We start from the raw sequence: 18162 nt of genomic DNA on the forward strand, positions 1-18162 counted from the left end.
TTTAGTATAAAAATAAAAATAAATAACAAACATGTAAAGAAATTTATTCTTAATAATTATATTGACAAACAGTAGATGCTCCATTTAATAGCACTAAGTTGTATATTAATTTTATAAATATTTTTTAATAAATCTAATTATCTAAATGGATTAAATTTTTTCTTTCTCTTCACCAATCTTATCGGCAAAAAATTTAACACCTCCATAATAGAGAAATATAAAATAACATTTCAACAGCGGAGAATCATAAAATTTCTCAAAAAGTATTTTAATATTTATTTACTAATTAATATAAAAAAAGAAAAGAAACACCCTTGCAAAAAAAAAAAAAAAATCAATGAAGAAAAGGAATACTTGAGCAAATATTTCTATGCAAAATAGTAAAAGGTTAACTAATATAGTTTGGATTACTATATTTTGAGGATTCTTGGCTGTGGAAGGGGAATGTTAATGGCCTTCAGCCATACGGTAGCTCTGTGTAAATATCAAGAAGAAGAGCTTCTTCTTATCCGATATTGTATTATGAAACACAATCTGATTGCGTTCTTACCATAAGGAAAACAAAAGGGCCCATTGCCATGAATGCATGCAGATTGATACTCTTCAAAAGAGTAATATTTATTTATTTATTTGATAACTATACGTATATAGCTATTACCAATTCATCATATACAAAAGATTAAGGAAAGAAAAATAGAATTACATAAAAGTAAATCAGCACAGCAAGTGAGGAACTAAAAGGAACGTGAAATTTCCTTCATTTGTTTTTTTTTTTTTTAATTATTTTTTTCTAATTTTAATTTTAATTCTTATTATTAGCCGTTAAGTCGAGGAACTTTATTATTCTCATAATTTGCAGCTACATTCTCCATATGTACATGTTCGGCATCCATTGGGATTTCCATTTGCTCACGTGGCATCATATCTGGAATGTTTGGTCCCACCATTCCGTGCTGATTATAGGAAAAAAAAAAAAGAGTAAAAATAATTTAAAAAAATTGACTTTTATCGTTATATGAAATAATTTTCAACGGTTTAATTATTTATGCAAAATGATGAGATAGTCAAATATGAATAGAAATTTATTATTTTTATAATAGTCAAATCAAAGGTGGTATAATATTAAACTTTTACAAATAAATTTAATTCTATAGTAAAAGAAGAGTTTAATAGTCTAAAAAATTTAAATTTTTACGATAGTTTATTGTTTTAATCAATTTTTTTAAAATTGTGAATTTGGTTATGATTTAGCCAATTAAGCTGTTAGTCAAAATTAAGCAATATGAACGATAATATGGACGCAGTTTAAGAAATGAGAATTTAAAATTAAATAATATGTATAAATAATGTTATAATATGAACTATTAATTTCAATTTTTTATTTTCTAATTAGCATTCATATCACTGTTTACGTTGCTTAATTTTAATAAATAATTCAATTAAGCTAAAATTGCACTTAATTTGCTAAATCGTGAATAAATTGATAATGTTTAAAGAATTATTTAAAATAATAAAATTTTGTAAACGTTTGAATTGTTTAGACTATTAGGTCTAAAAGAAAATATATAAATAAGAAAATGACCTGAAGTTGATGAGGGTATAAAGAGGATGAGATAGCGGTGGAATTGAGGCCAGTGGAGGTATACAGCTGAGGCCAAGGCGAGAAATTACCATCGTTAGGGTTTGTGACATGGCATTCTCTCATTCTATGTGTCTCTCCATTTGAGCTGCTTCCTTGCAACAGTGGATCATACATTGTTGATGATATATCTCTGTATTACATAATATAACAACCAATTCAATTAACTAAAATCCCATTTCAAGATTTGACGCGTATCTAACTGTTTATTAATCCTATATAACTTTTCACGAAATTAAGTTACTGATTCGATTTGCAACAAAGATGTGATGATTCGAGATTGGACAAAAACACACCTTAAGTTATTCAAAGAGGCAGAGGTATCAAAGATTTGAGGAGCAGGAGTAGGCAACATTTGGGCATGGTTTTGACTACCGTCAGGCAACCATCCAATAACATCGTTTTCGAAAGAGTTTGGAATGCCCTGCCGTAAATCCATGGAAAACATCCAAGTTAATTGATGTCAATAAAATTGCATCACCAACAATGATTCTTACAGTAATCCGCTAAGCTCTAATTCAATATCACCTGCATGCTAGATGGATCATAAGACAGGTGGTTACTCAATAAAAATTCCTGCAACACATAACAAATAATTGAGTTAAATCATATAAGCTTATCTTAGAAAAGATAATAATAATAAAATTAACCGAGAAAGAAATATAAAATTAAAGTTAAAGAGTTCTTTGAACCTTTCTTTGCATAACACGCGTCAAGGTGTCGACAAGATTTTTCTCACAGGATTCTAGCTCCCCTAATGACGGTAATTTTAGTGGGTCGGGCTCATATATTCTATATATACAACAAGGACCCAGAAAAGATTAAAATGAATCCTCACTTAGCAACTACGATATTAGAATTCAAAGCTCAATTGTCTTCTGTAAAACTTAATTGACCTTATTTGTTCCTCTGCAATCTGGATTTGTTGTTGTAAACTAGTAACTTCTTGTTGGAGCTCCTAGCAATGGGCATTAACAAAATTAATCGAAACTCAAAGAAAAAAAAAAATCATTGATATAAGAAATATAAACTTAATATAATGAGTGAAATTTAATTTATAATTTTTCAAGTACCTCAACATCGGAGTTAATGGCTGTCGGACTTTTTTTCCAGCGTTCAGTATGAATAATAAGAACATAAAAAGAGGTAAATGATTAAGAATAGAAAGTAGGAGAAGAAATTGCACCAAGAAATCATATTGGTAAACTGAAAAGAAAAAAAAAAAAGGAAAAGAAATATATATGAAGAGAGGAGCTGAGAAGAATAGACCAACTTGGCAAGCTGAAGAGCAATATCGTTTTCACTCTTAAGTTGATGTAAGGTCCTTAGCAAATACTGCATCAGGTAAAACATACTGTAATTATTTAACCAAGGAAGAAGAAATTGGGAATAGAAATTATTGAAAATAGTCTGCTTTACCTCTTTGTTTTGAAAATCACTGCAGCAAAAAGAATTAAATAAATATCTATATTAGTAAACCATATGCAGACCCCCAAACAAAAGAAAAGTGAATAAATCAACAGAAACGTTATGGGAGCTTACGGATTCCTGCTGCGTTCAGGATATAAAGCACTGCAACAGAAGATTATTATGTAAGTTTAAATAATTAATCCAGTTAATTGAGATGAACAATAATTACAACGTTACAAATGACATATTCAAGAAAATAATTGATTAAGAGCATACGTACTGTTCTCTTTCTTGGTCTGGGAGATTAACATAACGAGCAAACACATCCTCAATTCTGGTTTTCAAGCATTAAGATCAAACTAATTGTTATTTTCTAGCCATAATCTTGTTCTGAAGAAAGATAAATCAGTAAAGCAACAAATTCATTAAGGATCCCAGTCCCTAACAATAGAACTTAATCAACCTGTTATTTAAAAGTATAGTCAAATTAAAGATCCTAATCTCCAGCTAGGCTCGCAGTGAAAAATTATGTGATGCAACAGTACAAAGACTCTAATTCATGTTCTTTTAATTTATTGTTGAAGAGATGCCTTTAATTGAGAATAAAAATGAACCTAATCAAATCAAGGAAAAAATAAAAGCATGCAAATTCAAGACTTTGAGGAATTATTAAAGAAAATGGAAATCCAGAAAATTACATGATAAAAGAAAAAAAAAAATTAATCACCTTTTTCTGCCAGAGAAATGGCTAAGACGACCAGAAGGAGAGAACATGATAAGGGCAATATCAATATCGCAAAGGATAGAAAGTTCATAAGCTTTCTTAATGAGTCCATTTCTACGTTTTGAAAATGTAACTTGTCGATTTGTAGTGTTCTCTATTCTCTTTATCTCCAGTTTAACACGACCCATCTTTCATTCTTCGTCTATCAACACATTTATCTACATACAATATTATTACTTTTTGAAATTCGAATTGAACAATATCTGAAATTCGAGTACTTAAATTCTTCTATAAAATAAAAATGTATAAATTTTTTTGCATAGATCGCGAGAAGAACCTTAAAAGAAGGTTAATTTGTTAGATCGACATGAGAGAGAGAAAAAAAGATGGGCAAAGCGAAAAGGGTTTTCATGAGAAGAGAAATGTTGTAAAATGGAGAGGCAGATTGAAGGGTGCATAAAAGAAGGGGTCATAATATAACATCAGCCTGTGAGAAGAGGAGATTTAGCGGTTAAGGAGCACTGATTTTATTTTGCTGTGGCTCATTTGGCTCTTCGCATTGGCTTTTGCATTAGTTATATATTCTTGTTATTATTTGATCAATATGGGGTAGCCTCTCAATCCTCCATTTTGTACTGCTTACCTTGACTTTGATACTAATAACTTGTTTTTATTAGTACAAACCATTTGATTTTTTTATTAATACAAACCATTTGATGACTATCTTACACGGTTCCATAATATTCAGTTTCTATTATTAATCTATAGGTAATATTATAGATTTAGGTTAACTTGCATAAAGTATTTAAACCATCTAATCAAATATAGTGAAGAGAAAATCCAATTCTTAATTGATTTGATTTAACTATTATTTTTCTCTTAATTTATATCAGATATAGCGACTATAGTTGCACGATAATGAATAACCATTTCTTTACATTCATCGTAAAAGTAATAAATTTCCACGATATTAATGGATTGTAGAAAGTAAAATTTAAATATTCTATAATTTATATAAATTAGAATATCAAAATGAATAGTCTCTTATTAGCATTTTATTTAAATTTTTAGAGATTGCATATTATATTAAATGCCTACGACATACAATGAGCTTAAAGTAACCGCAGCATTACTTGTGTATTTTTTGACCATTTTGGATTGCATTGACTCTGCATGGAACTTGTAAAATTTTAGGAAGAAAAACGAATTCTTTAGATCATTCTTGGCGTCTGTGCAACGTGATCGCCTAATAACATCCAGGTTTTGCTTCTCCAAGTTTTGTTCTGTACCGTTTGCGCACTAAATTTTAACAGCTAAGATCCAAAAGTACATTTTGTCAGGATAAGTGCGATATACACCCTCCACATTTTCATTGCTAGTTGTGAATTTGCAAAATGATGTACTTATCGGAGATGGATATGTTTGAAAGTCTAGCCTGGAGGCACTGAACAGTTTTGGTTTTAACTCGATAGAAGTTGTATCATGGTTCAGAATCCGTGCAACATGTTGGGTACGACACAAGTCATCCAACGCAAACATGTGTAATCAAGAGTTACAAGACAACAAGAAAACAAGAAAACATTATATTTATATGATTGTGGCCACGAAGTTACACTCAAGGTTATAACTTATTTGTCACCTTTTTGTTCTTTGATCGTCATGGCTTTCCTTTTTTTTTTTTTCTTTTGCAGTCTGATTTCTACTGCTGCAGCATTTTGTCGTCTCTGTATAACAGAGTTCATAGCTATCCGGATACAATTTACCTGATAATAACTGGGCATCAATTTCATTTTGCTCAAGAGACTTGGGCATTGATCGAAAAAAGAGATACTTGGGCTAAATTTCAATTTCTTTCCCAGTCTAATTATTAGCCCAAGATGTGATATTAACTGCGAATTAGCTTGTTGTGTACTTGCAATTGCAAAAACAAACGTCCACCATAGGAAATGCGAGCCCAACATCTTGGGCTAGTCAAATCTATTACGAGTCTTTGTTCTCTTTCCTTTTTAGATTATGGAATTGACAGATTATGCAATAAAACCTAATCTATCAAACATAAAGGCAGCAATGAGAACTCACAATGTTAGTCTACTTCAAACATGGAAATTTGGTATCATCTAGTTTTCTAAGACGAGTAATTCTTCATACAGATATATATATATATATATTCTAAACACTAGACACTAGATTCTTAATTCAACTACAATATGTATACTTCGGTTAAAAAGGAAAAACAAATACGTACAATTTATCATTAACCCAATACATATATTAAATTTATCATTAACTCAATAACATTAATGTATTGCAACACATTATCTCAAAGTAGATTTTCAATTAAAAAGCGCGTAGATGAGATAGTAAGAGTTTTTTATAATTTAATTAAAGTCTCAAATTTAAACATTAAACATTAGATATGCAGTTGTATTAAAACCCTTAAAGTACTTTATCACCTATAAGGATTATGTGAGACAAATTCTAAATTAATTAAAACTAACTCTAGATATTAACATTTTATGATCTACCACAGCAAGTTAAATTTTTTAATATTTACCAACGAATTTGGTGATTCGTTTAATTAATCAAACAGAATTATTCCAAGTGATATGATCATATGGTCAAAGATTTGAGGTGGTATGTGGACACAGTAGCGGACATCATGGTCGATCATTTTCAAATGGTAGGTTTTAGAGAAGCCAATTTCGTGTACGTGATGAAATGGCTGTTTTCAAAGAATAATTTAGCTACTTTGGAATGAATAATAAAATATTCTTAATCATCTCTACTGTATAACTCCAGCTTTTCTTCAACATTGTCGACGCGTATAGGTAAAAGCCATGCATGCAGCAGGACCACTTCGATCCCTCCACATTAGAATGTTCAGGTTACTTAATTTCCTCCAAGAAAACATTTTAGTTACCCACCAAATTAAACAATCTTTAATTAGGTCAACCATCAAGGTTTATTTGTAGAGAATATGTTTGTTTTTTTTTTTAAGCTGACTAGTAAATAATAATAATAATAATATATAGGAAGAACTATTTATATTGGTTTCTACTTGTTGTTAGGGTTTTATTCTTGAGATTAAACTACAAGTCATGCATCTTCATTATCTTCTTCTAAATTCCTGTAGTGAATGGTCTGATTGACAGATAGCTGAAAAGGCAAACTTAGTATATTATCTATTGTTTTGTTATAAAAACCAAAGTATAATTAAAATACTTTTACGACAAGATTTTATTGAAATTTCAAGCAATACCACGAAGGCAACAAAAATATTATATATATATATATATATATATGGGCATAGGAGAGATTGGATTGTCTAGGAACATACTTTACCATGCAAATTTAATAATAAAATTCGGTGAAATCTTCTATAGAATAAAGATATCTAAAATGAATTAAAAGATTTGGACTAGCAGACTGTTTGTCAAAATGGTCGGTGATGAAATTAAATTCGTTTCCAGGGTCAGGGAAGCAACTTCCCACTTTAAAATAATACTGAAGAAACAATTATGTGTAAGATTGCCAGTCTAAGTCACTACCTTTTTTCTTTTTGTTTATGCTTCTTTTTGTAATTGTTCTGTGTAAAGCAGTCAGTTATTCGTTTTCTCCTAAACAAGAAAGAGTTTTATTATTCTTAAAACTTCACAATCTTTTCTTCCTTCTTTTTTTCTTTCTTTCAAACGATCTTATCCACTTCAACAGTGATGGCATTTCTTTTTCTTCTTTTTTTGACTCTGGATCTGGAAAAAGTTATTCTTACATCTAATTGTTGAGTAAAAAATACAAATATTTTAAATTGTAATAAAAAGAATACAAAAATTTTAAATTTTATAGTTATTTTTTTCATTGTCTTTTGTATACTAAATACTGATAAATTAAAAAAATGTGGGTACGTGAGGATAGAGAAAGGACATAAAATTATCGGTGACATAGTCCAAAGCCTTTTCTAAGCCTCCAATAAGAAATAGAATTCTTTATTAATATAATTTATTTATGTATCCATGGAAAGATGGACAGAGAGCCAAGAAAAACAACTCCCTATCCAGAAAAAGAGTGGCACATAGTAGCCAATCCAATATATGTGTTGAGAGAAATTTTTTTAACCTTAATAGCTATTGGTTTTGCTTTTTCTTTTTCTTTTTTTTTTTTTCGCATTTAGCAATTATTAATTAAACTATCTTCAGCAAATTAGAGCTCGTCGAGTACTTATCTTGAAACTTAGGTTCAAACCATTCCTAAGGAATATAAAAATCAAGTAGTAGAATTAAGTTTAGGAGCAGTATTATAATAGGGTTGCCTCACTTGAAGCTATTGATTAAAATCTCATAACTTTCTCATTGTTTTTCATGATAAAACCACATCAGATATGTAAAATTCAAAGTGATATTAAATATGTAGTTATACACCAAACTAATAAATTATTAAATTAATAAAATATATATTAACAAAAGATAATTACAAATGTACTATTGCAATTTGCTGCTATTTCATTTGACTTAAACCAACCTTGATAGTTGTATATATGCATAATGAGCTCAAAGGGAAATTATGTTAACGTAGAACGAATTTTCCAACACCAATAGAACCAGAAAAAAATAAAAATAGAAAAAAAAAAAAAAGACACACCATTTATAGACAAGCATAGCTGTCGGTTGAAACCCACATTATTTCATTATCAATAACATTAGCCAAATCTGAACCTCCATGTCTACCACAAACAATTAAACAACATTTTTTTTAGGGGAAAAAAACCATTATCATCTGATTACATCGACAAAACCGTGGATTACATATATGTATTAAATCTTTTTAATTTACTATACAATATATCATGCTTAATTATTGATAACTACATGATGGAGCAAGCATTTGGGTTTTCATCACTGAACATGTTCGTATACCGATCGTCTACGGTGGATTCGGTGATGGTGGCGGTGACTGGAACAGCTCTGACATGATTTGCAGGTGCTTTCTTGTCATAAGCCTGAGAAACATATGGATTTGCTACTAAAGTGTAAGGGACATAAGGCCACATCTCTACCTTCTTTTTTGTTGATTGAGCTGCCTTTAATACTTTTTTTGGTTCTACATAACCAGTCACCGTCGCCTTCTGCTGCTTCAAGTCTATATCCACTGATTTAGCTCCTGAAAAAAAAAAAAAAAAAACACAGCCTTTACAGAAAAACTCAAATTAAGACAAAGAAATTATTATTATTTTCTTTTGCTTATCTAGGGTTGAAACTTAAATACTTATCGCCTGGAGCGACTTCAAGAGCTAACCCTTCGAAATAATGGACTGATCATTAACAGATGAAAGGCAACTTAATTTATATATATATATATATATATATATATATATACCTTTAACGCCGGAGAGGACATTCTTGACTTTACGGGCACAGCCTTCACAGTCCATTCTGATTTTGAGTGCTACAGTTTGAATTTGCTTCTTTTTCTTGCGTTTTTTGACACTGCTTAGTAAGTCAGATAAGTATTCCACAGTGCCTGCAACTCCCATTCTATGCTTCTTTGAGTACTATTGAAGGAAGTTCTTGAACTGAGAGAATGTAAGAGATAAAGGATCGAATCAGTATATCAAAGTAAATCTTTAGGTTAAAGATTTGGATTAAGAGAAGTGTAAAGGGTAGAGAAAGTTTGCAAATGAGTTCACAAAGAAAGAGAGAACACACTGGTACTCTTGGTCTGAGCTGCTTGTATGGCTTTATAGTAACCAGATAGATAGGGAAATGTATAAGATAATAAATAAGATAATTAAAAAATCCTGGGTGAATCTAGACAAAAAAATAAATAAACAAGATAAAACTGGTTCTACTGGAAACTGCAAGAAACTTCCCAAACAGTACCTTTGTAGATTCCCCTGTTAACTTCTCAAGGTAACAAACTTGAAAAGGAGAAAAGGTATTAAAGGATGCATGATTGAGTATGTACTTGCTTTATCAATTAACTCTTCGTTAGACATTGGCACATTTCATATATATGCATATTCAATTCGTTCGTTAAAATTATATCCTAAATTTGTTACTTCATATTTAGAATAAATAAATATATAATAAGTTGAAAACATACATGAACATTTAATAGTTGATATGCACCATTTTTATTTACTATTGATTTTTCACTATAATTAAGATTCTTACGTTACCTTATAAACTTAGGATGTAATTATATTTTATGAAAGCTTTTCAGCTCAAAAAACAGGGAATTTCGTTTTTTTTTCCTGCTCTTTTTTTTTTCTCTAAATAAAAATTTACATAAACAGCTTATTTAAAAAAAAAAAAAAAAAATTCAAGCTAGTAAACTATTTAACATAATTATTGCTGATTTTGCACACAGTTAAGTTGAAATGCATATAGAACTATAATTCACGACTTTGTTTGAATAAAGGGTTTCTTTCTTTAATTCGAATAAAAGGATTTAACTAACTTAATCAAGCTTGATCTACTCCAAAAAATCAAACTCAAACTATCTTAGAAAGATTAGGTGCAGCATTTAATATTATTGCTTTACGCACACGAAAGATAAAAAGTAAAAAAGAGCAGAGGAGTTGGAAGGGAAACAAGAAGCGTTTGTGGAAGAGAACTTTTTTCAGAAGTTGACAATCGAAGATTCATTTTCTTTTTTTTTTATTATTATATATTACGTTCATGCAAATTAAAATAAAACAAGAAATGGGGTCACATAGAATTGCATGGCATCAGCAGGTGCCAGGTTCCAAGTGATCAAGAGAGACAAGTGGTGAGATGATGATCAAACGGTAAAGTAAGGGTACACGTGGAGACCCCAGAAATAAAATGTACCAACAGAGGGTAGTGTTGTTTAGCAGTGGTTGTCCAGTAGTGGATTTCTTAGCATAGTTGATTGAAGGGGGCATGTATTATTGGGCAGTGGGACTTTAGAGGGAGAAAAAAAAAATGAAAAGGGGAATAAGATAGAGAACAAATTAAAACAAAGAAAGCCCCAAAATTGCGTTTGGTGGCTGTGAGACAAATGGCACCAACTTAAAAAGATAGAGTGTTTAAAAGCACCATCTTTCTTGATTTTTTATTTATGCTTTCCATGAAAATGAAGCTTTCTGCTTTTCTTTTCTTTTTCTTCAAGTTTTTAATGGGGAATAACAAATAGTCGTCCTCTGTGAAATGGGTTTTTAGGATCCATTGATGACTGCTGGTAATTTAATTTTCTTTGATCCTTTCAAGAAAACACTAATTCGTCATATATATAGATAAATTGTGAAGAAAAAATAATTAAGCACAGACGACTGTCAGGTTTTCTAGGGCTAATTAGGGCAAGTTCTTGTTATAAAGTAGGAGGAACTATAGTTATATATAAAAGTTTGAATGTTTACTGGCCATGATAACTATAATTTATAGACTGGCTAGTATTGATGTCACGAGGAAATAATAAATGCATATGCATAAATAAAGATTGGATCATTTAAGCAATTGTCTGGAGATTGGATCGATTAATTGGTATGGTACTAATCCTGCTACTAACTGATTAACTTAATTGTTTCAGATACAAAATGGTATTATATTTCATTGCAGCGTCCAACACAGACTCTTCTTGATTTTCTCTTGGATGGAAGAATTCAAATGAACTTTGTAAAGTAAAAATTCACCAATGAATATATATATAAAAAAATACATATACAAGTTCCCAAATAAATACGGAATGGCATGATTTATTATAAAAGTAGTCATTTCTAGACTATATAAATATACATGCATTCATTAATTCAACTAACATTAAAAATGGATTAGATTAGCTATTTTTCTTGAGTGTTAGAATTTCAATAGTGATGGCGAGCCATAACTTCTCTTTTCCCGTTTTCCCGATTCAGATTTCTATGTACTAATAAATTTATAAATATTACAATTCTTTTAGTGCTAGTTAGGTTTTTTATTTTTATTTTTTTTAAATTCAAAAAAAAAAGTACTATTTCAAAACTAAAATTCTGGAGAAGCAAATTTTTTTTTTTTTTTAATATGGTTTAAAAAAGAAATGGAAAAAAGAAAAGCAATTTCTGAAAAAAATAAAAAAATAAAAAATAAAAGATTGATCCAGACAAACTGGTCCACCGCCCAATTAGCTAACTTAAATGAAGTTGATCGACCATCACAATTCTTCTCCAAAGTCATGGCAAGCTTCGATCAAGACTTTAGGATTCTCCGAGTATAAAACTCATGTAGTCACGATCTCTGCATCAATATTACTCATTCTCAGTTTTTCTCAAATTTCCTTCTTTTTTTTCTTTTGGGTTATATCTTTTCGATCATGAGATACAATTTTTATATCAATAAACACTTGTTTTCAAGAAATATACTAACAGGTAGAGGAGAAGAACAAGGAGACTGTTGCTGTCAAACGATGTTGACCTACACCCCCCTTCGACACCACATGCCACCACCAAACAAACTGACCCTTACCCCAGTTTATATGTTGCAGGTTCCACCCTTTAAATCCTACAAAAAGCCTTTTAATTGTTCGGTGGATTTAATTATTAATTAAATTCTGAGCTATACCTTTTCTAAAAAATTTATATAAATGTTTTTAAAATTTTAAAATTAAGAGTTAAAAATTAAAAAAAGATATTGAGAAGATTCACCAGCTGGATCCCCGTATCCTTTTTCAGTTCATTATCCACTCAAGCCCAGGGCCGAAAGCTATTTGTACGATCAAAAACTTTAGACCAATATGCCACCTGGAGCATCCATTTCTTTCTCTAAGGCTTTCTGTGAAGAAAACTGCCCTATTTATTGATTCTTGGCATAGACAGACAGCGAATCAGCCTAATACCTGAATGCCTTGACCCACATCCTACCATTAACTTTACCAGGTTTTCCTCCATAGTCGACAGTCTATGAAATTAAACTTGGCAAATCCTATTCACGTACAAATTTAAGGAAGCTAGCAATTACTATACTATGAACATGATTCCGTATACCTGCAAGCTTGCAACCATCTGAAGGGAGGGAAACACTCGGATAGACGGTTTCCATGCTCATGTTCAGTTCTTGATCCCAACATTGGGAAATTTCTTTCTTAGACCGTAGCCAATGCGACTAGTGGTCCATTGGACCATGGACTGGTCAAGAAAATCCGAACGATTGTACTATAGCGGCAAAAAGAAAAATGCAAAAGTACACCCAGCTAGCTACACGAAAATGAGGAATCTTTCTACCTACGTACCCCCAACCAGTACCATGATTCGAAAGACTTGGAATTGTAAGCTAAGCGCTACACACTGATAGACGGGATTTACAAACAGAAGGTGTAAAACAGACTGAGGAAATTAGCTAGGTAAAACAAAACACACAAGCAGTAGCAATAGCAATGAACTTAGTACATGGAGCAGGCAGGGAATATGCTGGGATGCCACGGAGTGTTTAGAGGAAGTCCTTCCCGCGACGGCAGGTGCAACTCCCCGTTTATTGGGGACGCTCTGCTGCTCATTGGTTGGTAATGGGTTTGGTGATTGATCATTCGGAGATGGTGCAAGAGTCACTTCTGTTTCATCACTTATATCTTTACCTGCAGATGCCACAAAAATATAACAGTTTCAAATCTGCCAATAAAAGACCCAAAAAATCTTATAATCTGATTCTTTTAAAGATGATTTGAATTATGCAAACTTTGATAATGGGTTAAATTTTCATTGAATTGCCAATACACTAAGGAAATTGGATGAATAAAGGTACAGGATGAGTACAAAGCTACAACTAACCCAAATCCATGATAACATCCTAAAACAACACTTCAGAGTTTATGTATGCAGAAAGGTTTGGCTGTTGAGCAGAAACAATGCTTCCCCATTGATATTCAAGGAAAGAGTAGAGAAATAGCTAAAAGAATATCATGACGACAACATATTCAACAACCCATAATTTTGGTAGTGCTATTTATCCACATTCAACACGATGATTTGATGTTATTATCATTTCACAAATATGATATAGAAGTCACCGTGAAGAGTTCATAGAAAAGAATATAAAGGTAGTCACAATAAAAGCATTACACGTGGATTACAAATCCTTCAGAGAGAGCATAAAAATTTAAAAATTCATTCTTTGCTTCATGACACTTTTCCTTCAGGAAGATGGTTGAAGGGTTCATGAGAAAAGAGAATGCAGTATGTAGGTTCAGCCAATGAGGGCTATGCGAATCACCTAGATGCCCTGGACTCTAGTGGAAACTGAAAGGAATCAAACCAGAACTAGAGACTGAGGTGTGAAGACTTCTTACAGAAAACAAGAAAAATGTTTTTTGTTAATGTAAAGATTATATGGAGCTTCACTATGAACTTTGAAGATTCATCGCCAAATAAGTTTTAATTTTAGTTTTATCCCTTTATAATATGCATTGCCCCCCTTAATTTTTAATAGTATTTCAAGACAACATAAATGGTAATATATTGCCGCCATTAACTTAACATTCTGGCTTCACCACTATCATAAAGATAGATAATTTGAATTTTCCACTAGAATCCTCTACAACATAGAATCCAATTCTAGAATTCATATAAAATTTTCAAAAGCATTTTGAACTAAAAATTCTGAGAATCAGTGATTTAAGGTATCCAGAAATATCAGTATAAGGAGACAAAAGATACTTACAATTGGAACTGGACCAACCCAATTTCAAATTCTCCATATCAAAAACTACACGATAACCTGTCATGTAGTTCTCTGCAATTTACATGGTTATCAGCATCATTATAGAAACTGTGAAGAGTAACAAGCATGCAAAGCCAAAGGAGTAGGAAGGAACACTCACGTCCAATAATACCATAGTTTAAATCAGTTGGCTGCAGTGTTAGACAGAATACAGCGAATTCCTGCACCAGCACCACAGAAGTCCAGATAACTGATATTTCTCAAAACAAAGTAATAATGTGAGTTTTTGCAGAGTCACCATATAAACAGCAGTACTTAAAGGAGTGCCTGCAACTGCTAGTTACAACCCCAAACCACTTGATTCCGGAATACAGTCAAATTTGCTAAAAGAAAATGTCAGGATGTATAGTTTATGGCAGGTAGCAAGAAAAATGTGTAAAAGGAGAGTTTTTTCTTTTTAAGTTTGCAGCCCAGAAGACATACAATTGCCTACTCCATAAAATGAAAACTCTAGTTCCCATCCTAATGAGATTAGTACCGACTTAGGACCTCCAAGTTATAAAACCAAGTACAAACCATCAAAAAGGAGAATTTTCACAGAGCTCAATGAATAACACATATATTCAGGGTATTAAAAATTAAGTGGGTTAAAAGCTGGGGTAGTTAGCTACAAGCTTGGACCAGCTCAACCTCTTTGCTACCAATAAAACATTTGACTCGAGTTTCTTTCTGGTCACTTGTCAGTTTATCATGCGGTGGACAAGTTCGTAGAAACCAATGCATACTGTCCATAGTTCTGTTCATAAATCAACCAATACTTTTTCTTCCTTTACGATTTCTTTTTGCTGTACCCTAACTCTATTGCATTTAACACTTCCTAGATTATATATTCCCACAATTTACATTTAAAAGAAATAGAGAAGCTGAAACTAGGATGCCTACCTGATTCTGCGGAACATAATATGTGGAATTATGAATTAGAAGACTTTGGTTCATAAGGAATGAAAGTCGCATGGCAGGAACATTATCCAACTGCTTTGAACTGCTCCAAGAAAACAGCAGAAATTCAGTCATACATGAACACAAAAAAGGGCCTGCAAACCACTTTTAGTCTACAATCCCACCTAGTGTTATAACAGTAGTTCCATGGGCCTCCCTGGGAGCTGATTCTTTGGGCATTCACTTGTTTATCAAACTGGAATCAGGAAACAATTACTTCTCAGGCCATATAACAGGGAAAATAAAATAAAACCTTAAAAAAAATTGCATTTTGTGAATTAAATATGCACCTCCAACACAATCTTATTATAGACATCAATTGGAAGATATGTGAAAGATGCACCACTGTCAACCAATGCTTTGAATCCAGATTGCTTAAGACAAGAATTACCAACGCAATAGGACTCCACCTCGATAAGATAAGCATCACTGAAACAATTAAGGAAACTAGTTACATTATGCACAAACATGGAAAAAGAAAAGGAACTAATTTAGGAGAATTAGAAAGATGTCATACTAGTTCCCTTGTGTAGGCAATAACGGTGTTGATTTTTGGGATGTATGTCCTTGGTCACCGAACAGAATTGTCCCAGAACCATTGACATCAAAACAGAGAGAAAAAGACTTCCTAATCAATCCAGCTTTTGCAAGCAAACTTGGAACAGAAATACTTCCAGGTCCAAGACCCATAACACCATCAGGAGCAGCTCCATCCAAATAACCACCAGTTTGTTTCCTACCGCAGCTGTATTAGACAAAAAAACAAAAAATAACTAAACTAACCCGTAAATTTCTTTACGAAAAGAAAAAGAAAGAAGAAATGTAACAAATGACACAAAACAAGAACTATATAACCACCCTAAAATAACAGAGGCTTGCACTCTTTTTTGTGTTGAATTTGAATCATCACTAACTGAAGCCAAATGCAATATGTCTTCAACCAAAAACCCAGAACTTGAAGTATTAGGATCAGCATAGTCAGCAATGTAAGGACAAGGGTCTTTGAGATTTTTGCAATGAGAACCTAATTCACAAAGCTGGTGATTGCATGAAAGATGTCTGCTTGTAGTTGATAAAGATGGTCTATACTCGCTCAAATCTCTATCCTGCACTTAATTAGATGCCCCCACCAAGGAGCACCTGCCAAAATCAATCATTACAAAATTAAAACACTAAAACCCTAAATTAATTCAAATTACTACTACAACAACATTATAAATTATTAAGTCTCTTTTCCGATACCAAAGGTTTGTAGAGACTTGCAGACAAAGGAGCACATTGTATGCAATCACATGGGACCCACGATAAATCACTACCAGCATCCAAAGCTACTAGAAATGACACGTTCGGTGTTCCTATGTCAATCCATGTGTAGTGTAACCTGCAGTCACATTTAAAAAAATATATTTTTCATTTTCTTGGCAACCAAACAAACAGGACTTAAATGTGTAATAACTAACCCACCAGTCAAGATCGTTGCCGTAGAAGAAAGTGTGGCTTCCAAGAGAAGGAAACAGCAATTGATTCTGAGCGCCAAGATTCATTTTCTGGCGTTTCAGGTCGTTATCAAGTAATAACTGTAAATACTGAAAACTGTTCTTATTAGGCCATGTTTGGCTGCTTACATTATCATTTCCTGAAATCAAAAGCGATTTGGCTTCCTCCGAGAAACGATGTATGAGCTTCGAAGAGAATGTAAGCCCAATAGAATGATTAGACAGAAAACAAAAGCAGATAACAAACAAGAGCTCACGATGAGCCATCGTTATCACTATAAGAGCGAGAGAGAGCAAAAGGTGGTGTCTTTTAATTATACAGAGAATGAGTTTGTGTGTCTGGCGGTGGTGATGCTAAAATGCGCGGACGGGGAAGTGCGCAGAGGGGAGATAGGAGAGAGAGTTCAATAATGGGGATTTTTGAATTGTTGTCTTTTTGGCGTCGAATAGCGGAAAGTAGAAACCTATACTAGGCCGCAGCCTTTTCTAAAATATTTGTCTCTCAATGAATTAAGAAAAATATTAATAAAATCTTTTTCTTCTAGCACATCCAAATAATAAATTAAAAAAAATCAAATATTCGACTTTTCTTCATTTATCTTCTTAATCTATTTAATAAAATAAAATAAAAACTCATTTTAAAATGATAAACAAAAATTAAAAATTAATGTAATATTTATGTTTTTACATTTTAAAAATAATAATATAAAAATAAAAATTACTAGAAATAAATAAATTATAAAAAATAAAAATAAAAATATCTAAGATCATTTTATATATAGAATCAGAATATTTAAATTATTTTATATATATATATATAGAATGAATTAAATTATTATATTATCTTATAAATTCTGTAAAACTATTATAATATATATATTTAAAAAATTAAATATAAAAATAAAAGTATCTAAAAATTAGCCACTAAATTTATAAAATGTTAATTATATTAGTGGTCTAAGTGTCCATCAAAATAAATGCTCTAAGATTAGAGTTAATTACGATTCTTTTTTCCATTTAATGATATCTAATAATTTATGTTAATTAATAAAAATCTTTTTATTAGTATTTTTTAAAAATAATAATTTTTATTAATTATAAAAATTATTAATGTTAGATTATTCGTTATAAATGTTTAATCATAAAAGATAATTGATTGACAGATTGATGAAAAAACCAACTGAGCCTTAATCTCAATATTAAGATCAAACTCTATTGAGAATAGATTCTATTTTAAATTTTCTAATTAAA

At 31.4% G+C, this 18162-nt stretch overlaps 3 protein-coding genes across 5 annotated transcripts; all 3 read right to left on the reverse strand.

Annotated features, from left to right (window-relative positions):
- Nucleotides 1-324: 324 nt before the first annotated feature.
- On the reverse strand, nt 325-4232 carry LOC8263023 (agamous-like MADS-box protein AGL104). 3 transcript variants are annotated; one of them, XM_048370600.1, is made up of 13 exons: nt 4111-4198; nt 3777-3991; nt 3330-3383; nt 3182-3211; nt 3059-3077; nt 2913-2974; nt 2713-2740; nt 2536-2597; nt 2332-2431; nt 2168-2215; nt 1936-2063; nt 1583-1772; nt 325-953 (listed from the first exon to the last, which is right to left on the reverse strand). In XM_048370600.1, the coding sequence occupies exons 2-13, from the start codon at nt 3959-3961 to the stop codon at nt 816-818; spliced, it is 1044 nt and encodes a 347-aa protein (XP_048226557.1). In that variant the 5' UTR covers nt 3962-3991; nt 4111-4198; the 3' UTR covers nt 325-815. The 3 variants fall into 3 exon arrangements, with proteins under 3 accessions (XP_048226557.1, XP_048226558.1, XP_015571470.2); XM_048370601.1 differs by having other exon boundaries at nt 1672-1772; nt 3777-4232; XM_015715984.3 differs by having other exon boundaries at nt 3777-4230.
- A 4178-nt stretch (nt 4233-8410) lies between these two features.
- LOC8263022 (heavy metal-associated isoprenylated plant protein 24) lies at nt 8411-9492 on the reverse strand. Its single transcript, XM_015715980.3, has 2 exons — nt 9144-9492; nt 8411-8927 (listed from the first exon to the last, which is right to left on the reverse strand). Exons 1-2 carry the CDS (start codon nt 9298-9300, stop codon nt 8632-8634), a joined length of 453 nt encoding a protein of 150 aa, XP_015571466.1. The 5' UTR covers nt 9301-9492; the 3' UTR covers nt 8411-8631.
- Nucleotides 9493-12889: 3397 nt separating this feature from the next.
- Nucleotides 12890-17387, reverse strand: LOC8263021 (aspartic proteinase-like protein 1). The gene is made up of 10 exons (XM_015715929.2): nt 16880-17387; nt 16658-16796; nt 16274-16521; nt 15933-16160; nt 15706-15844; nt 15541-15611; nt 15359-15458; nt 14577-14637; nt 14417-14488; nt 12890-13334 (listed from the first exon to the last, which is right to left on the reverse strand). Exons 1-10 carry the CDS (start codon nt 17176-17178, stop codon nt 13096-13098), a joined length of 1596 nt encoding a protein of 531 aa, XP_015571415.2. The 5' UTR covers nt 17179-17387; the 3' UTR covers nt 12890-13095.
- Between the last annotated feature and the right edge of the window lie 775 nt (nt 17388-18162).

This window comes from Ricinus communis, chromosome 2 (genome assembly GCF_019578655.1).
Source record: "Ricinus communis isolate WT05 ecotype wild-type chromosome 2, ASM1957865v1, whole genome shotgun sequence".
In the NCBI taxonomy this organism is placed as follows: domain Eukaryota; kingdom Viridiplantae; phylum Streptophyta; class Magnoliopsida; order Malpighiales; family Euphorbiaceae; genus Ricinus; species Ricinus communis.